This window comes from Salmo trutta, chromosome 34, assembly GCF_901001165.1.
Source record: "Salmo trutta chromosome 34, fSalTru1.1, whole genome shotgun sequence".
NCBI classification, from domain to species: Eukaryota; Metazoa; Chordata; class Actinopteri; order Salmoniformes; family Salmonidae; genus Salmo; species Salmo trutta.
In genome coordinates, this window is record NC_042990.1 from 1520168 (window position 1) to 1544888 (window position 24721).

General features: G+C 42.5%; 1 protein-coding gene across 1 annotated transcript; it reads left to right on the top strand.

Annotated features, from left to right (window-relative positions):
- LOC115173295 (ceramide synthase 2) lies at nucleotides 1–23688 on the top strand. Its single transcript, XM_029731264.1, has 11 exons — nucleotides 1–466; nucleotides 11430–11612; nucleotides 11893–12010; nucleotides 13723–13841; nucleotides 14330–14387; nucleotides 14508–14558; nucleotides 14919–15011; nucleotides 16461–16589; nucleotides 16921–17027; nucleotides 17332–17485; nucleotides 21742–23688. The coding sequence occupies exons 2-11, from the start codon at nucleotides 11431–11433 to the stop codon at nucleotides 21904–21906; spliced, it is 1176 nt and encodes a 391-aa protein (XP_029587124.1). The 5' UTR covers nucleotides 1–466; nucleotide 11430; the 3' UTR covers nucleotides 21907–23688.
- Nucleotides 23689–24721: the final 1033 nt, after the last annotated feature.

A 24721-nucleotide genomic window follows, 5' to 3' on the forward strand; every position in this document is an offset into this window, starting at 1 on the left:
AATAGCCTGATCCCCGCCACTCCCATTGTCCCGACTCCTACCCTTACCTCAGTGCTCCTACTCTACCATCTTCTACTCCCATTCCGTTTGCCCAAATGAGAAACCGGGCTCACCGACGCCCATTCCCGGCAAACATCTGCCATACTGCTCCGAGCAAGTAAAATAAATGTTCCGGGCCCTCATCCCAACAAAAAGTAGAAGTATTTCATAAGGGAGAAAGTTCTACAAGCCAAGGGGAAGCATTACATTTTCCTGAAATGCAGAAAATTGACGATGATCGAGTTGCCGGATAATAATCTTCAATGCAGACTCCAGACAATTTTCATAATCAATTTGGATTATCGCTGATGGCGTCGTCGGCATAGAGCTCAATTGCTTATTCTATAGGGGACATACAGCAATATTCCAGTTTCCGCCTTTTCACACTGCGGCGAATAGGCCTACCTGCGTGAAAGATAAAACGGAGGTAAGTTCCCACCGTTATATGGAACTAGATGTGATACAAGTTTTGTTTGAATTCTTGCAATTGTCAATTTAAAACAGGCTACGTTGGACTACTCACCTCGCCTTGTTAGTATTTTTAACATTCACTCTCTCTTGGATAGTTAGTCCCCTGAGATGCGCGCCTATAATGGCTTTTCCGCAAACTTGTCACCCCCTTGCCACACAAAGAGAAATATACTTGAATGTTTTCAAATAATTCAGGATGACAGAAACTCCTGTCAACTGGAGTTTGTCGAATAGGCTATGTGCTGATCTCGTGGTGATGTTTGTTTAGGAACACAGCGATAAATGAAGGTCATGGTTTGAAATGCAACCATGAACTATCGCACAATAACAGTTTGGAAAGAAGAAAATCGTGAAAAGGAATGCTTTGGACGTCCTTCGTTTACTTTGGTTGTGGAGGAAATATAACGAGCTATAACCTACAGATGATGAAACGTAAGAAGTCCCACACCCTAAGGAAAGTTACCGGAAATGTTTAGAAGGGCGTGATTGCGGCCCGCAATTCGGAGCATTCCTTCATTTGCAGGAACCCCTCTTTATTGGGTCCAATTCTATTGGTCCATTTTTAAGCTAGGACCGGTACAGTAGCTGGCGGGAGGCAGCGGGCTACACCAGTATCTAATTAGTTAGGACACAGGTAAACAGTGACCTTCGACCCCCGCTTTCAGGGGCAACACCTGTAGGTAGCTAGCTCGCTACCTAGCTAGCTAGGAATATAGCTGCGGGAAGTAGGGGTGCTCTGAAAAATCAGAATAAAACAATTATAATTGAAAAAAGTATTCACAGAAGTAGTGCACTCGGCCTTTACCAGTATTAGCGGACCAATATAGATGTCTGTAGCACGGGCAACGTTTTTTTTAGCATCTCTGCTTTGTGGTATCATTGTGGTATAATTAATGTGCAATATTTTATCATTACTTAAATTATGAGTGATTTAAAAAAAAAAGTTTTTATTATGTTAACCTGCTTCTCTGTGTTGGAATGGTGTGGGCATACCTCAACAACAGAATGTTGTGGGCTCTATACCAATCTTTAAAATGCTAGTAAAACTAAGTGCATGCATTTCAACCGATTGCTGCCTGCACCTTGCTGCCTGCACCCTCCCGCCCGACTAGCATCACTACTCTGGACAGTTCTGACTTAGAATATGTGGACAACTACAAATACCTAGGTGTCTGGTTAGACTGTAAACTCTCCTTCCAGACTCACATTAAGCATCTCCAATCCAAAATTAAATCTAGAATTGGCTTCCTATTTCGCAACAGCCTCCACTCATGCTGCCAAACACACCTTCGTAAAACTGACTATCCTACCGATCCTTGACTTCGGCGATGTCATTTACAAAATGGCCTCCAACACTCTACTCGGCAAATTGGATGTAGTCTATCACAGTGCCATCTGTTTTGTCACCAAAGCCCCATATACTACCCACCACTGCGACCTGTATGCTCTCGTTGGTTGGCCCTCACTACATATCCATCGCCAAACCTACTGGCTCCAGGTCATCTGTAAGTCTTTTCTTGGTAAATCCCCACCTTCTCAGCTCACTGGTCACCATAGCAACACCCACCCGTATCACGCGCTCCAGCAGGTATATTGCACTGTTCATCCCCAAAGCCAACACTTCCTTTGGCCGCCTTTCCTTCCAGTTCTCTGCTGTCAATGACTGGAACGAATTGCAAAAATCACTGAAGTTGGAGACTTATCGCCCTCTCTAACTTTAAGCATCAGCTGTCAGAGCAGCTTACCGGATCACTGTACCTGTACACAGCCAATCTGTAAATGGCACACCCAACTACCTCATCCCCATATTATTACTTACCCTCTTGCTCTTTTGCACCCCAGTATCTCTACTTGCACATCATCTGCACATCTATCACTCCAGTATTAATGCTAAATTGTAATTATTTCACCTCTATGGCCTATTTGTTGCCTACCTCCCTACTCGTCTACATTTGCACACACTGTACATATATTTTTCTATTTTCCTTTTCTATTGTGTTATTGACTGTACATATTTTTTTTCACCTTTATTTAACCAGGTAGGCCAGTTGAGAACAAGTTCTCATTTACAACTGCAACCTGGCCAAGTTAAAGCAAAGCAGTGCGACAAAAACAACACAGAGTTACACATGGGATAAACAAACTACAGTCAATAACACAATAGAAAATCTGTATACAGTTTGTGCAAATGAAGTAAGGAGGTAAGGCAATAAATAGGCCATAGTGGCGAAATAATTACAGTTTAGCAATTAACACTGGAGTGATAGATGTGCAGATGAGGATGTGCAAGTACAAATACTGGTGGGCAAAAGAGCAGAAAAAAAACATATGGGGATGAGGTAGGTAGTTGCTTGGATGGGCTATTTACAGATGGGCTGTGTGCAGCTGCAGCCATCGGTAAGCTGCTCTGACAGCTGATGTTTAAAGTTAGAGAGGGAGATAAGTCTTCAACTTCAGTGATTTTTTTTTTTTCAATTCGTTCCAGTCATTGGCAGCGGCCAAAGGAGGTGTTGGCTTTGGGGATGACCAGTGCAATATACCTGCTGGAGCGCATGCTACGGGTGGGTGTTGCTATGGTGACCAGTGAGCTGAGATAAGGTGGGGATTTACCTAGCGAAAAACTTATAGATGACCTGGAGCCAGTAGGTTTGGTGACGGATATGTATTGAGGGCCAGCCAATAAGAGCATTCAGTTTGCAATGGTGGGTAGTATATGGGGCTTTGGTGATAAAACGGATGGCACTGTGATAGACTGCACCCAATTTGCTGAGTAGAGTGTTGGAGGCTAATTTGTAAATGACATCGCCGAAGTCCAGGATCGGCAGGATAGTCAGTTTTACGAGGGTATGTTTGGCAGCATGAGTGAAGGAGGCTTTGTTGCGAAATAAGATGCCGATTTCTAGATTTAATTTTGGATTGGAGATGCTTAATGAGTCTAGAAGGAGAGTTTAAAGTCTAGCCAGACACCTAGGTATTTATAGTTGTCCACATATTCTAAGTCAGAACCATCCAGAGTAGTAATGCTAGGCGGGCGGGTGCGGGCAGCCATCGGTTGAAGAGCATGCATTTAGTTTTACCAGCATTTAAGAGCAATTGGAGGCCACTGAAGGACTGTTGTATGGCATTAAAGCTTTTTTGCAGGTTTAATACACAGTGTCCAAAGAAGGGCCAGATGTATACAGAATGGTGTCGTCTGCGTAGAGGTGAATCAAAGAATCACCCACAGCAAGAGCGACATCATTGATATATACAGAGAAAAGAGTCGGCCCGAGAATCGAACCCTGTGGCACCCCCATAGAGACCAGACAACAGGCCCTCTGATTTGACACACTGAACTCTATCTGAGAAGTAGTTAGTGAACCAGGCGAGGCAGTCATTAGAGAAACCACGGCTTTTGAGTCTGCCGATAAGAATACGGTGAATGACCTTGGCCAGGTCGACGACGACGGCTGTCTTTTATCGATGGTGGTTATGATATCGTTTAGGAACTTGAGCATCGCTGAGGTGCACCCATGACCAGCTCAGAAACCGGATTGCGTAGCGGAGAAGGTACGATGGGATTCGAAATGATCTGTTTGTTCACTTGGCTTTCGAAGACTTTAGAAAAGCAGGGCAGGATGGATATAGGTCTGTAGCAGTTTGGGTCTAGAGTGTCTCCCCCTTTGAAGAGGGGGATGACCGCGGCCGCTTTCTAATCTTTAGGAATCTCAGACGATACGAAAGAGAGGTTGAACAGACTAGTAATAGGGGTTGCGACAATGGCGGCGGATAATTTTAGGAAGAGAGGGTCCAGATTGTCTAGCCCAGCTGATTTTGTAGGGATCCAGATTTTACAGCTTTTTCAGGACATCAGCTGTCTGGATTTGGGTGAAGGAGAAACGGGGTGGTGGGGGGGCTTGGGCCAGTTGCTGTGGGGGGTGCGGAGTTGTAGGCCAGGGTTGGTGTAGCCAGGTGGAAAGCGTGTCCAGCCGTAGAGAAATGCTTATTGAAATTCTCGATTATCGTGGATTTATCAGTGGTGACAGTGTTTCCTAGCCTCAGTGCAGTAAGCAGCTGAGAGGTGCTCTTATTCTCCATGGACTTTACAGTGTCCCAAAACTTTTTGGAATTAGTGCTGCAGATGCAAATTTCTGTTTGAAAAGGCTAGCCTTTGCTTTCCTAACTGACTGTGTATATTGGTTCCAGACTTCCCTGAAAAGTTACATATCGCGGGGACTATTCGAAGCTAGTCAGTGCGCCACAGGATTGCTTTTGTGCTGGTCAAGGGCAGTCAAGTCTGGAGTGAACCAAGGGCTATATCTGTTCTTAGTTATACATTTTTTGAAAGGGGCATGCTTATTTAAGATGGTGAGGAAGGCACTTTTGAAGAACAACCAGGCATCCTCTACTGATGGGGTGAGGTCAATATCCTTCCGGGATACCCGGGCCAGGTCGATTAGAAAGGCCTGCTCGCAGAAGTGTTTTAGGGAGCGTTTGACAGTGATGAGGAGTGGTCGTTTGACTGCGGACCCATAACGGACGCAGGCAATGAGGCAGTGATCGTGGAGATCCTGGTTGAAAACAGCAAAGGTGTATTTAGAGGGCAGGTTGGTCAGGATGATATCTATGACGCTGCCCATGTTCATGAATTTGGGGTTGTACCTCGTAGGTTCCTTGATAATTTGTGTGAGATTGAGGGCATCTCGCTTGGATTGTAGGATGGCCAGGGTGTTAAGCATATCCCAGTTTAGGTCACCTAACAGTACGAACTCTGACGATAGATGGGGGGGCAATTAATTCACATATGGTGTCCATGGCACAGCTGGGAGCTGAGGGGGGTCTATAACAAGCGGCAACAGTAAGAGACTTATATCGGAAGACATGGGTTTTTAAAAGTAGTGGTTCGAACTGTTTGGGCATAGACCTGGATAGTAAGCCTGCGGAGTTCTGTCCATCTCTACAGTAGATTGCAACTCCTCCCCCTTTGGCAGTTCTATCTTGATGGAAAATGTTGTAATTGGGGATGGTAATTTCTGTATTTTTGGTGGGCTTCCTAAGCCAGGATTCATACACAGCTAGGACATCAGGGTTGGCGGAGTGTGCTAAAGCAGTGAATAATGCAAACTTAGGGAGGAGGCTTCTGATGTTAACATGCATGAACCCAAGGCTTTTCCGGTTACAGAAGTCAACAAATGAGAGCGCCTGGGTTAACCTCTACATCACCAGAGGAACAGCGGCGGAGTAAGATAAGGGTACGGCTAAAGGCTATAAGAACTGGTCGTCTAGTGCGTTCGGATCAGAGAGTAAAAGGAACATACTTCTGGTCGTGGTAGGATAGATTCAGGGCATAATGCACAGACAAGGGCATGGTAGGGTGCGAGTACAGTTGAGGTAAACCTACGCATTGAGTGATGAGAGAGGCTGCAACTCTAGAGGCGCCAGTTAAGCTATGTGCGGTCTCAGCATGAGTGGGGCAAGGGAGCTAACCGAGGCATGTAGAGTGGGACTAGGGGCTCCGCAGTAAAACAAAACAATGAGAGCTACCTTAACCTGTTTGGGATAGGGGGCAGTATTGAGAATTTTGGAAAAAATATGTGCCCATTTTTAACTGCCTCCTACACAAACTCAGAAGCTAGAATATGCATATTATTGTTCAGGTTTGGATAGAAAACACTCTGAATTTTCTAAAACTGTTTGAATGGTGTCTGTGAGTATAACAGAACTCCTATGGCAGGCAAAAACCTGACAAGGTTTCAAGCAGGAAGTACCCTGTCTGACAAGGAGTCGTGCGTCTTGCATCTGTTTATTGAAAAGTAAGGATCTTAGCTGTAACGTGACAATTCCCAGGGCTCCGATAGGCTCTCAGAACCCGGGAAATAACTGAAGGTTGACGAGGCAGCCTCAGGCTGAAACACATTATCGGCTTTGGTAAGTGGCGGCTCAGAGGACCTTTGAATGAGGCGCGTGCACGATTCGCTCCTGAGGAGAAATTTAATTCGGCTGTTTAGGCTCAATGCATATTCCCGGTCGGAATATTATCACTTTTCTACGAGATAAATGGCATAAAAATTGGTTTTAAACAGCGGTTGACATGCTTCGAAGTACGGTAATGGAATATTTAGACATTTTTTGTCACGCCAATGCGCCATGCGCGAGACCGTGATTAAGCATTCTGATAGTGTCTAGAACTCACGAACAAAACGTCGCTGTTTGGATATAACGATGGATTATTTGGGACCAAACCAACATTTGTTATTGAAGTAGAAGTCCTGGCAGTGTATTCTGACGAAGAACAAGCAAGGTAAGAACATTTTTCTTATAGGAAATGTGATTTTGGTGGAGGCTGACCTGGGTGGGTGTCTAAATAGCTAGCCCTGTGATGCCGGGCTATGTACTTAGATTATTGCAAAATGTGCTTCATCCGAAAAGTTATTTTAAAATCGGACATATCGAGTGCATAGAGGAGTAATGTATCTATAATTCTTAAAATAATTGTTATGCTTTTTGTGAACGTTTATCGTGAGTAATTTAGCAAACTGTTAGTAAATTCCCCGGAAGTTTGCGGGGGTTATGCTTTTTCTGAACGTCACATGCTAATGTAAAAAGCTGTTTTTTGATATAAATATGAACTTGATTGAACAGACATGCATGTATTGTATAACACAATGTCCTAGGTGTGTCATCTGATGAAGATCATAAAAGGTCAGTGCTGCATTTAGCTGTGGTTTGGGTTTATGTGACATGATATGCTAGCTTGAAAAATGGGTGTCTGATTATTTCTGGCTGGGCACTCTGCTGACATAATCTAATGTTTTGCTTTCGTTGTAAAGCCTTTTTGAAATCGGACAGTGGGGTTAGATTAACGAGATTCTTGTCTTTAAATAGCTGTAAAATAGTCATATGTTTGAGAAATTGAAGTAATAGTATTTCTAACGATTCAAAAATCGCGCCACTGGATTTCAGTGGCTGTTACGTAGGTGGGACGAGTTCGTCCCACATGCGCCAGAGAGGTTAAACAGCGGTATACAAGGCATATTGACATTAGAGGGAGGCATAAAGCAATCACAGGTGTTGATTGGGAGGGCTAAGACAACAATGGGTAAACAGCTAAGACAACAACATGGGTAGATGGCGATGAATGGGTAGAGAGTGTCAGCTACACACAGGGCCTAAGTTCGAGGCTGGGGCCGACAGATAAACAAAATTAAGTACCATGTTAATGAACGTGTAACTCTGTCTGTGTCGCACTGCTTTGCTTTATCTTGGCCAGGCCGCAGTTGTAAATGAGAACTTGTTGTCAACTAGCCTACCTGGTTAAATAAAGGTGATATATTTTTTTTATATATATATTTGTGCAAATAGACTGCTGATTGGACAGCTCACCTTCCTATGGGAGATTACATCATTTTCTATGAGGAAATAGCAAGCATTTTTGAAAAGGTCTGTTTGAGATACAAGTTTGTGGTGGGGTTTGAAAAAGTGTTTTTTCTCCAATTTATGCTTTGGCCACATACAAGTATAGGATGAGTTAACAGAATATTAACTTTTAAAAGTAATTGTCACTGAGCAGTTACTTTGAACACAAGCATGAAGATGCCCACAATGGGATGCTTGAGGGGGCTCGTTCCTGCAGGTGTAGGAACGCCCAATTGCAGGAACGTCCCACATTGTGGGCCACAATCAAAATCCAATGAAATTGTATTTGTCACATGCTTTGTAAACAGCAGGTGTAGACTAATAGTGAAATGCTTACTTATGGGCCCTTCTCAACAATGTAGAGACAACAATAATAAAGATAATAACACAAGGAATAAATACACAACGAGTAACTAACTTGGCTACATACACAGAGTACCAGTACCGAGTTGATGTGCAGGGGTACGAGGTAATTGAGGTAGATATGTACATATAGGTAGGGGTAATGTGACGAGGCAACAGTTAAGATAATAAGCAGTAGCAGCAGCGTATGTGATTAGCGTGTTAGTGCAAAAGGGGGGTCAATGCAGATAGTATGGTAGCTATTTGGTTAGCTATTTAGCAGTCTTATGGCTTATGGGGACAGAAGATGCTCAGGGTTCTGTTGGTGAATCGGTACCGCTTGCCGTGCAGTAGTAGAGAGAACAGTCGATGACTTGGGTGGCTGGAGTCTTTGACTGACTGTTTTTAGGCCCTTCCTCATACACCGCCTGGTATAGAGGTCCTAGATGGCAGAGAGCTCGGCCCGAGTGATGTACTGGGCTGTACGCACTACCCTCTGTAGCGCTTTGTGGTCGGATGCCAAGAAATTCCCATACCAAGCGGTGATGTAGCCAGTCAAGATGCTCTCGATGGTGCAGCTGTATAACTTTTTGAGGCTCTGAGGACCCATGCCAATTCTTTGCAGTCTCCTGAGTGGGAAGAGGCATTGTTGTACCTTCTTCACCACTGTGTTGGTGTGTGTGGACCATGTTAATTCCTTAGTGATGTGGACAATAAGGAACTTGAAGCTGTCGACCCGCTCCACTATAGTCCTGTGGAGGGGCGTGCTCTGCCCTCCATTTCCTGTCCTCCCCACAGTGACTCTACAGTCCTGTAGCTTAGCATCCGCGTCATCTGACCACTTCCGTATTGAGTGTATCACTGGTATTCCTGTTTGCTTATAAGCAGGAATCAGGAGCATGGCGTTATGGTCAGATTTGCTGAAGGGAGGGTGAGGGAGAGCCTTGTATGCGTTTGTGTGTGTGGAGTAAAGGTGTTCAAGAGTTTTGTCGCCTCCAGTTGCATAGGTGACATGCTGGTAAAAATGAGGTTAAACGGATTTCAGTTTCCCTGCATTAAAATCACAGGCCACAAAAAGCACACACTATTGGAATGCTCGCAACATTGTTTCCTCTCCGGCCTGATGACAGTCTACTTTGTATTCAATTCATCTCATTTCACCCTCTGACTACAATGTTTCATTTTGCGGTGTTATTTGTGAAGTTTCCCTCCATGTCCTTTGACATTGTAAGTAAGTTCATAAGTCACCTGGAGGGTAAAGGAGATTCCAGGATCTGCTGTTTTAAGCAAATGATGTGACAAACACCAAGCATATGTGTGCTATACTGACCAACTACTCCATCAATTAAGTTAGTGGCATACTATTGTCAGTATGTTTCCCATACATACTCTACTGTTTTAAAAAAAATATCCAGCTTTCTCTGAAAACTGCAAGAATGGTCCTTCCTCCTGTGCAAACAAAGATAGGCGCCAGAGCGCCACAGCCCTATTAATTCACAGTAAGCATAGGAGTGTTCAAAGTCCATGCATGCAATCCCTGTTAAACAATCAATCAACAGACAGGAGAGGGGCACTGGGTGTCACACAGTGACTGGTTTGTTTGGAGCATCTCTCTAGTGTAGCTGGCACTGAGGCTTCCCTATGTGAATACTCTTAAACCCTTTTGTACCAAGAACTGTCATCGTAAGTGAAAATAACCCCCCCCCCCCACCCCCCCAAAAAACAAGGCATCTCCTGTGCCTAGGACTGTGTAAAAAGTGTGATGTTGGGCACAGATCTGCTCTCTCTGCATTAATTTGATGATCTGGCTTTGCACAACTATCAGTGTCACAGTCAGTGTGTGTGTTCTAAAATAACCAAGCGGGTAGTGTTGTCATGCTGGCCTCTTGCCCTCTGACAGACTTCAGACACAACGGTGCCTCAGTAAAATGAGAATCAGGCCCTCTTGTTTACACGCCATTTCTAACAAAACGAGTAAACATGCTAGTAATGACAGTAGCAGTGATGTCATAGTGGCTTTGAGTCTTTCACAGCATATCCCATTGCCTGTGTTGTAATTAAACCTACACAGCATCTTGCCCACTCAACTAGTATCAATGGCTGCATCTATGCCACAACAGCTGCTCGGCACTGTCAAAGCTTGTATTCAGATAGCTAATGGATTCATCTGGGGAATGTCAGGAAGTCCTGCAGTAGGTGTTTGATGCATCTGTAGATTGTTCATTGTGTTATACATTCTTATATTCAGGCCAACGCATTGTTGGAAATGTTGATGGGTCAGATAAGGTTGTCAGTGTATGTATTAAGTGTCACCAGCTCGCTCATGTTTTCATAGCTGAGTGACTATGCAAATATGGATGGATGCACCAGCACACCAAGATCAACATGACACAATAATCACATCACAAATGATCGCATAAAAGTTATGGATGCAAATAGTAATCCTCTTTCACCTAATGATAATTAAACAGTAGCTAGCTAGCTAACGTTAGCTAAATAAAACTGTCTGGCAGGCTGAGGTAAATAAGTACACTAGCTAACAAAGTCAGTTTACAAACAGCTTAAATGTTCTAATCCTCTTTAACAATATTTTCTTATAAAGACATATGTTTAAGAAAGAGTGTTCTCTTTCCTGTCTTTTCAATCCTTAGAAGCAGCAGGTAGTTGGCAGGTTGTCACCGTTAAAAACACCAACCGTCCTTGGAGAGCAATTTTGAGGTAATCATTTTGCGCGGAGCACGCGCTTATGAGGCGAAATGGAACTAGAACTCCCCACGTCCTCCATCCTTCGGGACCGCTACGAGAGCCAAGCAACCAGCATAGCAACGGACGCTTTGGTTCATTACGTAATCTGGTCAGAATTTTGCAAGTTCTAGCAACAGCCCTAGCAACAGAAGCTAGAACTCATCAAATCCCATTGTGAAAGGGGGGGGGATACTTTTTTGGCAGGGGGACACTATTTGGCATGACACCCCCACATTTTAAAATTCACTAACACAACAATATATTCCGTACAAATATTTGAGGCAGCGTTCCTTTACTTGAAGCATTTTGGATGTTATTTTGGTATGTGATCTAACAAAGAAATGTCTTGACGTCAGGCTGTACCTGACACCAAAAAGGCCTTGTTCCTTTACCCCTTTGTCTGAATCTTTTCTTTCTTTTCTTTCTTTCTTTCTCAGAATGCTGACCTGGCTTAGGGAGCTAAGTGACTGGATCTGGCAGGACCGGCTGTGGTTCCCAGCGGGCCTGGGTTGGGCCAACCTCAAGGACCGGGATGGCCAAGTCTTCGCTAAAGGAAGGGATCTCTGGGTCATCTTCCCCATTGCAGTATGCTTCCTGATTATACGACAGATATTTGAGAGGTCAGTATTCCAGGCCCAAGACCAAGAATCCTTTGGTCAGCCTTGGTCAGAAGTAGGGGTTTCATTTAGGATGAAACCAATACCTCCCCCTCCCCACCTCCTCACATTGCAATGGCCTTGCTATGTTCCGTTAGTTTTCTGTTGTTTTTAACATGTATTGCTCAAATCTCGTTTTCCTGTTCATCTAGCCTTGTTGACTTGTGTTCACTACAACAATCATAACTTATTTACAGTCCCTACAACACTTTCCTCTCCTCCTTTGCTTCCTCTGACTATCCAGGACCGTGGCCGTTCAACTTGCCTCTTTACTTAGAGTGAGGGAGAAACCGCGTGTCAGAGCTGCTCCCAACACCACACTGGAATCCTATTTCTGCAATGCATCAAAGTTCCCCTCACAGGTAATTGTACAGCATAACTGTAATGCTGCATACCAGGGTCAAACGCCAACACCTTCCTAATCCTACATGTAGGAAACTACCATACAGTTCCAATGACCAAATCCAAGTGACCACACAGTTCAATAGTTCACACAAACACTGCACAACTCCTTAGTCAAATCCATGCACAATTGCTACATTAAATCAACCATTATTTAAAGTGCATTCAAAATCGCAGCACACTTTACAGTAAAACAATAATTGAAGGAGACAATGAGATGTTCTCTCATTCGCACATAAGATGTTAAAAGGATAATCCACCCCAAACCATTAATTCCTATGATTAACTGTGTTAAATAACACTAAAATGTGAAAACAATGTTTTTTGTGAACACATTTTTTTATTTTGTTGTTATAACAAGGCTGGTAGCAATGTGAAAGTCATTGGAGATCTGTTGCAGTTGAAGTTGACTACAAAACATGGCTCTCTCTGGGCTGGTTGGCTAGCTAGTTAGCAAACGTAGCTACACTACGCACAATAAAACCAAAGTCAATATCAGTATGTGAAGTAACTAGCTAGCTGTAAAATCGCCTGAACAAACGAGGGCAGAGTACGTTGCTATGGCAACAACGGCCCTTTCCCACCTTTCCCACAGACACACGAGCGCATTGCAAGATGGTACTTGATGGAGAACCTGAGGGTGCATTCGTAAATTCACTCTGGCTATCAACTCCGGTTTCAGGGCATTCTCGTCTGAGTGTGCCAGGGAGCAGAATACCTGAGGAATTTACAAACGTGCAACACTCGTTGAATACGATTGGTGTCAGTCAACGTTGTTGGCAATTTTTCTTTAAATTAAATTGTCGCCAGCAGCACAGTCAGTCACCAATGCTCTAGATAACATGTAGACAACCTAACCAGCTCGGCTAAGGTGAGTAAAGTGGTCAGAGGGAGATGTTCTCTCATTCGTGTCTGGAAGTAGCTAGCAAGCTAGACAACTTCAGTAAGTTAGCTTAGGTGCTTGACTGCCGTTGTGAGGTCAGAATGCTCAGATCAACCCTACTGGACAATCTGACAACCCTCTGAATTTACGAACGCCCAGAGCGCACTCTGAGCACACTCAGGCACTCCACAGTGAATTTACAAAAACACCCTGAGTTGAATCATTTGGGACACTGTTTAGATTGAGCACATCTAAGCGAAATATATTATGTACTTCGTCACGACGATATGAACGGATGGATGTGTTCTTGACAAGTATACCCACCCATACCATCTATTGGCTGATTTGGTGATCTGGAGTGCAGGTAATTATTTTAAAAGCGTTATGAAATGTGATGGTGTGTTATCCCCTACCTCTAGTGACGAGAACCTGGTAGCTATGACACGTTCCTACACGATTGCCTGATTTCACAGAAGGACCACATAGAGGTTAAATCATTGTGCGATCTGGAATGAGCCTGTTTCTGTAGCGTAAGGCAGCTTGATGTACAAGCTCACCCGCTGAACAGGACGCTAGTCTAGTTCAGGGCCTTATCCCCAATTTGCAGTTTGGACTCCCAACTTTCCAATCTCAGGGCAGACACTAACCACAGCCACTGAGTTGGTACACTAATGAAACATAGGCCTTCACCAAATTGACAGGAGTTTAATGTTTGTATTTATTTTGGGGGGTGGATTATCCCTTTAATTTAAGTGTATATTGCTCTTAACCCTCGTTTCTCTCTGTCAGAGTTCAGTGGAGGAGTTGACTAAACAGTCGGCCTGCTCGGTGAGGCAGGTCCAGAGGTGGTTCCGACGGCGGAGGAACCAGGAACGGCCGAGTCAGATCAAGAAGTTCCGGGAAGCCTGGTACCCTTAGCAGCCAAGTCCAAACCCACAAGCCTTATTTTTCTATCTGTGGTTATACAGTCAGAGGCTACACTCATTTTTGTATTGAATATGGTTGAAATCAATTGTTTTAGCAAAGAAAGTATAGTACCGCTAACTGAAATGAATAGTAGCAGAGCAGATGAACATGGTTGAATGGAACTTGCACTTGCCCACATTTTAATTAATTAAACAACCTTTATTTATTTATTTCCGATGTGGGCGTATTTCTACTGTGTAACATGTTATGTGCCTTCTGTAAAAGTGCCTGCTATTGTCTTATTCACCTGATCAAAATATAAGCTCCCTTGTATAGTTTACAGGTAGTTGTATCTTATGTTTTACTTTGTCTTGAAGGAGCCATAGACAATAAACTATCTGTTGTGTGAACATGTGAAATTGTTGTAAGCTGTGTGAAATTGTGTTCTGTTCATATGGGGTTTCTGAGGTTGCTGTGCGTTCTCTTACAGTTGGAGATTTACCTTTTACCTTCTTGCTTTCATTGCTGGCCTGGGTGCCCTAATTGATGTGAGTACCACCATTTACTGTTGGCATATATTTTCTCTAGCAATGCTTTGCCTTTGTAATGTTTTATACCTTTGCGTGTGCCATTTTGTGTTTGTTTCTGACACTGAAATCTCTTCCTAGAAACCATGGTTCTATGACATGGAGGAGATGTGGAATGGCTTCCCCACACTGGTGTGTACACTCTGTGCCACCTTTTTTCACCAGCTTTTCTATAACACTGTTGGTCTCTAAATGTTAATTGGTTTTAAATGTTTAGTTGGTCTAAAATCTTTACAAAGTCAGTGTCTGCCACAATATGGGAGAGTCACAAGCAAATTATGTTTCAAAGGTTCCCAGTACATGAACAGTTTTTCATGCTTGTTTATCAAATTCAATGAGCTGCCTGATTGAAGATTCCAGTTTGGTATTTCTAGACACCTTTTATGAATGTTATGAAAATGTAAGCATGCACTATACTTTAAGTAGCTTTAGAAGTGTCTGCTAAATACCATATATTTTTTTATATTCAATGTTTGTTCTTCCCTCTTATAGCCACTGCTGCCTTCTCAGTACTGGTACTACATGATTGAGCTGGGATTCTACATCTCGCTACTATTCAGTGTGGCAACGGATGTCAAGCGCAAAGTAAGTGGAGCCTATAATTCAGAAACATTGACAATTTACATTCAGTACCGTTACAGTGGTAACAGGAGAGACTGTTGTCAAGAGGGCAGAGAGAGCGATAAAAGACATTTAACCATATCTCGGCAGATGTCAGTTATGGAATCACAACTAAGTTAGGGAGGGAGGGGTGTTAATTTGTCTAGGGAACCTGTGGGTTAATGTGTGACCGGCACACTGTGGAAAGGTATGGCAGTGGAGACTGACTGACCATGTTCTCCAGACGTATTTATTTTCCAGCCGGCGAGTCCAAATGAAAGGTGGCAGCTCTTCAAAACAGTCAGCAGACTTGACTGAAATCCAGTCCTGTTAGTCGTTTGATTTGACAGACACAATGAAATAATAGGGCTGATCCAAAACAATGGTGTCATTAAGTTAGCTGTAATTGCAGTGGAATTCCAAATTGGGCTTGTTTGTTTTTTGTTCAGGTTTTTTTTTGCAGGGTTTTTAGTTCAGTTGTAATTGGAAAGTGCACATGGCTACATGCACTCTGTTTCCATTTATGAAAATTGCACATTAATAAATCAGCGTCAGCCTGTATGACTTCCCAACTATCTGTTACATGTCTCAAGTAGCCCGCGAAGCCAGCCTCGATAGAATGCACGCATGTACTAATTTACCATGTGCAAACTATGTCATGGTGAAACTTGCACTCCTGTAGATCTGAAATAATTGGCTGGTGAAACTTGCATCCAGCCAACCAGAAAAGCAAGGCAAAGCGATTTAGGCATTCTTGAAAGTCAAGACAATCTTTGTCCTGCAAAGAAACATTTATTTTTATAGTTGCATTTTTTAAATTTAGCAAACAGTAGGCATTTAGAATTAAATGTGGTGAAGCTTTATAACCATGTGCCGTGCATAGGCCTACCTTCAAAATTATTCCCTAATCATAATTTATTTGAAAAACACAGTTTCCATTATCATTTGTCACAGAGAAAGTTAGACAAAAGAAAAATCGACCCGTCGAACAGATAAAAATGATCATTTCTCCTATAGCTGCCGTTTCCATGACACATTTTTGTGATATTGATTTTGTCGAATAAACCTGGATCATTGGAAACATTTGAGAACCACATGACTCGGCGTTGAAACCAGGTGTCTGTAACCGTAGCTTAGGTGTCCCTCCAGACATTTTAAATCTTGGAACGTTTTGCTGATATTCCGCAGCGTTAAAGCTCTAATTTAAAATAACTGTAGTTCAGAACAACGCATCCAAAAGAAACTAGATAATCAAGTTACGAGTGAGGAATGTCATGACCATGGTGCCATATCCATCAGAACTAGAACTAGTTTCAACAAGATTTTAAAGTGAACTACCACCTCCTCTGTTTTGACTGGAGCTGTTGTGCAGTGCACAAAGTAAACTTAACATTTGCATAACTGACAAACTCCCCCTCTCTCGCTCTCTTCAAGGATTTTAAGGAGCAGATTGTTCACCATGTGGCCACTATTCTGCTGATCAGTTTCTCGTGGTTGGTCAACTACATCCGTGCCGGGACTTTGATCATGCTTGTGCACGATGCCTCAGACTACCTACTGGAGGTACAGCCCCCCCCTTCCCCCTCCCCCCCCATACCAAATCTTATTTCTCCAACAATGCAATACAATGTCAAGCAAAAAGGCATCCAGCTATTTCACCATTACAAATCTAAAGAAACTATGTCCATTCCATGATAAGTATAGAAGAGTGAGTGTTATTTCTATATGGAAAGTCATTGTATTATCATTATAATAATAAATGGTGCTTATAGAATTTCTACTCACAGAACTGGTCATACTGTTAAGCCTGCCATCTAAAGGAGAGTATAGGAAACAGCAACCATATATTTATTATTTATTTGTTTTTCCTTATTTTTTTTCCTGTTCCTTTTAGTCAGCAAAGATGTTCAACTATGCAGGATGGAGAAAGACCTGCAACTACATCTTCATCCTGTTTGCAGCTGTGTTCATCCTTACCCGCCTTGTCATACTCCCCTTCTGGTAAGATGCTCAGATCTTGGATGACACTCAACTGCATCCTAGAGGCAGTTTCCCGGACACATATTAAGCCTAATCCTGGACTAAGAAGCCTTTTCAACTGAGCTTTTACATTGAGCTTGCTTTTTAGTCCAGGACTAGGTTTAATCTGTGTCTGGGGAAACTGCCTCCATATGTGTAAAGTATTATTTTCTGTCAGTGATACAGGATGCAATGTATTCTAGTGATTTACTTAAGTCTTTGTCAAAATGCTTTTGACTGCTAATGTAGGTCTGTATTGACTGGATCTGTCTGTTTCTTCCCCCAGGATCATACATACTACGTGGGTGTACCCATTGACCCTCTATCCCCCTTTCTTTGGGTTCTACTTCTTCAACGGGCTATTGTTTGTGCTGCAGTGTCTGCACATCTTCTGGGCTGGCCTCATCCTGCGCATGGCCATCAAGTTCCTACCTGGAAATGTACGTATTCCCAAACCTAATCACTATAGGGAGGTTTCCTGGACAGAGATTGAGCCTAGTCCAGAGCCCTATACTATGTATGTGGTTTGAGGAGTTAGCAAGGTAACTCTGCGTTCAACTCGGGATAACCGGTACTACGAACGTGGCTCACCTTTTAGCCAGGTACATTTCTATGGCAATGAATACTTCAGAACTAATCTGCTCCCGGGCAGGTTAACTCAGGGCTAACTCTATTTATCCTGAATGAAGTGTCTGAGCTGCGAGTTGAGGACCAATAAAATCATATTACCTTTCGCAAAGGTTGCATCATCATCACCTTCATTTGAGTAAGACAACTTACTAAATATTTTATTAGCCAAATGTTTTTTTGTGGGAAAAAGGGGCTCAAACCACGTATGTAATATAGGGCTCTGGAATATGAAGCTAACTGAAGCTGGCTAGCTTTAGAAAACCCTAATACCCCTAATGGTCTCACTCTGTGTGCAATAATAGTGTTTAGGCCTCCTGAGTGGCGCAGTGGTCTAAGGCACTGCATCACAGTGTTGGCTGTGCCACTAGAGATTCTGGGTTTGAGTCCAGGCTCTGTCGCAGCCGGCCACAACCTGGAGACCCATGGGGCAGCGCACAATTGGTCCAGCGTCGTCCGGGTTAGTGGAGGGTTTGGTCGGCAGGGATGTCCTTGTCCCATTGCGCACTAGCAACTCCTGTGGCGGGCCGGGCGCAGTGCATGCTGACGCGGTCGCAAGTGTACAGTGTTTCCTCCAACACATTGGTGCGGTTGGCTTCAGGGTTAAGTGGGCATTGTGTCAAGGAGCAATGCAGCTTGGTTGGGTTGTGTTTCGGAGGATGTGTGCGGCTCTTGACCTTTGCCCCTCCCGAGTCCGTACGGGAGTTGCAGTGATGAGACAAGACTGTAACTACCAATTGGAAACCACGAAATTGGGGAGAAAAAGGGGTCAACTTTTTTTTCCCCAAAAAATGTAATAATAGTTTACATTTTTTTTGAATAGCTACCTCATCTCTCTACACCACGCATAAAATGATCTGTATCTGTAAGGTCCCTGATTTCATACCCAGATTCAACCACAAAGACCAGGGAGGGTTTCTAATGCCTTACAAAGAAGGGCACCTATTGGTAGTTGGGTAAAAAAAAAAAAATCACTACAAAGATACAGGTGTCCTTCCTACCTCAATTACCGGAGGAAAGAAGCCGCTCAGGGATTTAAATCAGTAAGAGTTTAATGGCTGTGATAGCAGAAAACAACTGAGGATGGATAAACAACATTGTAGTTCAGGGATGGGCAACTTTGATAGAGGTGGGTTCCACAAAAAAAACGGAACTCATGAAGAGTGGCCGCAGTGGCCCACCACCACCTTGCAAGCAAAACATTTTCTTGAAAGTAATGTTAATCCTATGGAACATTTAACCTATTAAAAACAGTACTGTAGCAATGGGTTTGTTCAGTAGGCTTTAGGCCCAATAGATTATCACCAAATGTTGGCTATGCTTGAATTGCCCTGCCAATGTATTGTTCTCCTCAGACCATTTTTGTTTGATATATTTCAACATTTGAGGTAGGCTATATGATCACATCGGTAATAGATCAGTTGTTGTATTGCTTGTGAGGCACGGCTGAGTGAGCATAAATGAATATCATTAGCTTTTTTTTTTTTTTGAATGGGTTGATGGTGCCTGCCTCTGGTCAGTCTCAGCGGGGGGAGACCGCAAGAAACTGAGGGCCGCTCTTCCTTTCCTCTGCTGGCACTGACCAAAAAGGGGACACAGTCTTCTTGTTGTTCAATTTAGTTATTTCCTTTAGACTTTGCTGAGGCCATATGGTTGTTTTTGTCTGTCTACATGGCATTGTTTAGTAGGGCTACTTTGTCTGTATAATTATTCCATTGCTGATATGTCTGTCGCGATGCTTGCTTGCTAGTAGTGCTGTCCATGACAAAAAAATACATATCTAGACACACACCCTATGATTGAAAAAAATCTATTATATGTAGGGTACTGCGCTTGTCTGATGTTTTAAGCACTGCGGTTAAAAATGATGACACACAAATTACTAAAGAGGGAGCCAGAGATCAATATAGCCTTAACAGAAGCAAGAAAAACCTGTTACACGCTACTCCTCCCACCAGAGCATGTGAGCTGAGTTGTGATGTTGGAAATCCAGCTCGTGGAGCTGTGCGCAAGCTCCTTTCCAACCGCTCTGCTAAAAACCGTTCCGCGCTCACCGGAAAAATAAAATAAACTGCAGCTCCAAATTTGCTCCATTCATTAAAATCACAATTTAACCAACACCCATCTATTTTTGTGACTACCTGGAGCTACCATTTGGTTTTTAAGCATTTAAACCATACCATATGGATTTGAATAAAAATTATTTGAATACATTTGAAAAGATGAATGCATGTCATATTAAACAGCATTATAAACATTTAAATAGGTCAGGAGCCAGACGGGGAGCCTAAGAAGGAACAAAAATAAATTATTTAGGCTTTATTTCAAGGCTATAGCCTACAACGAAATACATTGTGAAGCATTTTCGAGTGCGACACAATAGGCTGGTAGGGACATAGGGCACTCCGCATTGAAACATTTTGTTGTATTAAATTATTATAGTCTATAAATTGTGCTAATAGGCTGTGACTTACTTAGAATAAAATACAAATTAAATGAAAAATGACTTGCTAGTGCCTTTGAATACATTTTTAGAAACACTAGTTTGGCCAGTCTGGCTCATGTGATGGTGCCTGGAGAGCAGGCCAGCAGCGGAGAATATCCTCTCTACACTGGCAGAGCCACTGGGGATGCTAAACACCCTTTTGGCCACTCTTATCAGGCTGGGCAGAGATGTAGAGTTTAAAAAAAAAATGTATAGGTTGGCCTAAAGGTTTTTAGGTAAAATAACCCAACCAAAATGGAAAGCTTGAACGTGGGAATATGCAGGGCCTATTGGGCCAAAATCAATTATGGCCTATTGTAAATATAATAGACCAAAAATGAATGACACGTTTAAGAGATCTGATTTCTTGTTTCTAAATACATTTGCTACAATGACACACTTAGTTATCTACCCACCTAGTTCCTTTCTTTTAGCATGTGCATGTAGTAAGTACACCATGCTGCTTTCAGGATATGTCTTTTCAGATTCCACAATGATTCTTTAGTTGTGGACACTACATCACCACACTCCCTCTCTTGCTCTTGGTTCCTTCTCATCTTTGTAAGTCACCTTGATTTAGCACCTGTGTGTTTGATCAGTTTCTTTATGACAATATTTAGCAAACTCCATGACCGTAGCTAAAGCATGGAGCTATTAGCAGCACACAAGTAGACTACAAATGCATGCTGGGGCAGTCATGACCTGTGCTGGTGAAGTGAGTGCTACTGGAGTGAAATTGGAGCGGGCGAGAAGGCCGACACTCCAGTCTCCAGTCAAATCAGGTGTGTGTCCTTACTCAAAATTGACAGGAGCGCTCCAAATCAAAAGACAATGAATAAATTGACAACTCGTAAATGGAAGGAAATAAACCAAAACTTTTTTCTCACAAGTGTAGCTTAGGTTGTGCGCTCTGCAAACAACGTGTCCACTCCTGCAATGGTAAGATTGTTGTAATAATATATTGAATGCATTAACAGAAATTACCGTAACCAAACATTGTAGAAAGGATGGGAATTAGTGGTAAATGTGATACTGGTGTGCCATCCCCACGGCCTCCGCCTGTCTGATTGACACTGAGACAGGTGTGAATCAGACAGGTGTCTTGTGTGCAATGCATTTTTTTATTTATATATATATTTTGCCACTGCTCAACAACAAAAAATCTTGGTCGACCAAAAGCCTATCGATTAAACAGTCGACCTGTCGACTAAATGGGGTCGGCCCTACTTGCTAGTATTATTTATTCTCGCCCAGGCATGTTTACGGAGCGACAGGTCTTTCGAAAATAAAATGACTCATGTAGATTGTACAAATGTTGTGGTTGAGTTATAGTCTACAGTTTCATAGTAGCCTTTAACTGAAGATCTAAATACACATCCCCATGGAACTGATTGGTTGGTATGCAGAGGCTGCATGGACGTTCAGAGAATATGCGCAAAGTAGAGTCCTGCACATGCGCAGAAGCCCCGGGACCTCCAGCTGCTAGGAAGCGGGGCCCAGAAAAGTTGGCTCTGCAGCCTCTGCCTTAACTGAAAAGCATTAATTTTACCTACATTTTACAAAATGTACTCTCTCTCCCATCAGGATATCGTTGAGGATGAGAGGAGCGACAGGGAAGAGACTGAGTCAGACGAGGAGGATGATGACCATGAGAAAAGGGAAACAAAGAAAACAAAAAATGGCTTTGTGCTCAATGGCAATGGCCACACAGTGCTTAACAACAACCACCACCACAGCAAAATGGAGTGATTTGTTACAGAGACACCAAGGAGGATGTGTCAGGAATGGGGAAGAACAACTCCCATGTGGCCCAGGCCATGATGCCAAAGTAGGGCAGAATGGATGGAATGGAAGCCACACACACACACACGCACATACCGCTGAATGATATATACACAAATAATGCTAAAGATCACACTCCTTACGAGGCCCGGATGGGTTTCACTGCTCTGTAGATCACACTAGTTGAAGGAGAGAGGGGAGAGTTCAGGAAAGACTGCAATGGACCTAAACACACAGCAAAACTGTGTGCATGGTCTGAGCTGTCCAGTGCCTTAGCAACAAACTGTTATTCCCTATCATTTCTATCCATCCCCCTCTATTTCTTACTGTTTCTGAGTCCTTACATTGCAAATCATTCACTAAGGCAGGGTTTCCCCAAACTGGGTCCTGGGTCCCCGCTCTGAGTATTGCTAGACTTAAAATTGACTGTTCAAATGCTGCCTTCTCAGTACACTGACACCCTTCCCAAATAATGACACACTGAGGTAAATGACATGCAATGTGCCAACACTTAAAACTGCCAAGAGAGATGAGGTGCTCTTAATGACCACAACATGGTACAGGTCAGTATAAGTGTTCAAATCACCATGTCAGACCACTAAAGCATACAGTAGCGATAATGCAAAATTTGTCATTTGTTTTTGCCCCCTGCCATTTTGTTATTGGATTGTAGTAGATCAGGCACTACTATTGTTGCTATGGCATTCTTATTCAACCTGGAATGTGCCATTGTTGTTAATGTTCTTGGTAAAGATTTTGTTGAAAAAAATATGGCGGTTAATAATTAAGTTGTTTTAATGGTTTAAAAGCTGACAAGTTGGGTTTGCATTGTGTGGATATTTGTCTTAGTTTATGCCGGTCTCCAAATGCAATGGCTCTTGGGGAGCAGAAAGCACACAGCTTGAAATAATACTTTTTAAATGTTCATGTTTTGAAAATAACTTTTTAGTTATCAGATTTGATTTTGTTTTATTTTTTTATTTAATAAGTCCAGTCATTGATCCAGACACATTTCAGAGAAATGGTCCAACCTACCCAAACCAGTCCAACACTTAATTCAACCAGACTGGAGGAGAATATATTCATTAAAATCTGTATTTTTCTGCCCATTCATCCAAAGAGGCACTTTATAGGTCAGCATAGACCCAATACAACATAAAGCAAAAGGACCATCCAGGCCATACAGTGAGTTGGATTATGATTGGGGTTTACAATTACACTACAGTTTTCATTTCCTATTTATTTCATTTTCACGGAGTCCTTTTCCATTTCTTTGTAAAGCATTTGGTTCAATTCATTAAGTTTTTTAAAAATAAAATGGACACCAAAGTATGTTTTAGTTTTGCCTGTGCCTTATCTGTTACATGTAAAAAAAATATATATATATATATATATATATAAAAAATCTCTCACCATGTCTCTTTTTAATTTCCTGTCTACCATCTTGCTCTATCTTTCTTTATTCAACTCTCCAATATGGATTACTTTTGTACGTCCCAAATGGCACCCTATTACTACCTACATAGTGCACTACATTTGACCAGACGCAAATGGTGTGCCATTTGGGATGCACATGATCTCCCTGCAGTGCTGTAACATGTCCTTTGTTCCCCTTCACTTCTTCATGTCTTAGCGCAAAGACCTATCCCTATGACCCCCCCCCTTTCCATAAAAAAATACGCTTTTTCCCCAACTAGTTTCTTATTTTGTCAAGATGAAAAGATATGATAAAGTTTATTGTGAATTTAATGGTCGTCTCCTGTGATTATTTCTTTATGAATATGTTTTGTGTCTCTAGTTCAAAGCAAAGTACAAACTGTAGAAATTAGGTAAGATGACTGAATGGTCCCATCTGCGCTCCATTCCTAATTCCTCATACTAATTATAGTGTCACTTCCCTTCCATTGTCCTAATGCGGGCCTGCTACAGTCATGTCAACTGGGGGTCACATCCTTCTCAAAACCCAATGGAAGAGAAGGTCAGAGGGGAGGTACCTCTGTCTTTCTCTTCCTAAGGGTTTTGAGAAGGATCAAAGGAGAGTGACCGTGAGGAGTATGCAATTGATATTTTTCCAAATTAACGTGATCCCCCCAGCTGATATGACTGTAGCTGGCCCACATTAGGACAATAAAAGAAGCTGTGATCTTTAGTGAATGATCACTGCTGCATACGCCTTCCTAATCTTCTCTTACTCAACCTCCATACAGCTTTGTGGATCAGATGATATTTTTCACTAATCTCATCCTCCAGTTGGCTCTCTTTTTTTCTGTCGAACCTACATGCGCAGCAATTGAGCCTGGGGACGAGGTCACTTATTTACCAATTATTACTGCCCCTTTTCTACCTACTTTATTTGTACTTTGGCTACTTCAGATATTTTAATTAGAACGAAGGAATGAATTAATGAATGAATATGCCTTTGGCCATGTTATTCAGGGTTTGTTTGCATGACCAAACGTTACTTTTTCTTTGAAGATCAAAGTAATGTTTCTCTGTTGGGGGTGGCTCCAGTAGTCTAAGGACTAAGTATGCACATAAATGCTAAGGAGTCAGTGGGGCAGGTAAGATACGTTTTGGATCCTTAGGCTTGCCTAACAATGGTATAGTCAAGTTTGAAAAGCTTTTCAGCATTTGAGTGGCAAATTGAGTAGATGCAGATCTAGCCAAAAGATAGTGGTTGGACTATTGAAGAATATTGTTTTGATATTTTTTGTTATCCATATGTCAATGAAACTAGATACCATACTCTCTCTTTCCTCTCGCTCCCTTTGTTTGGCTGCAG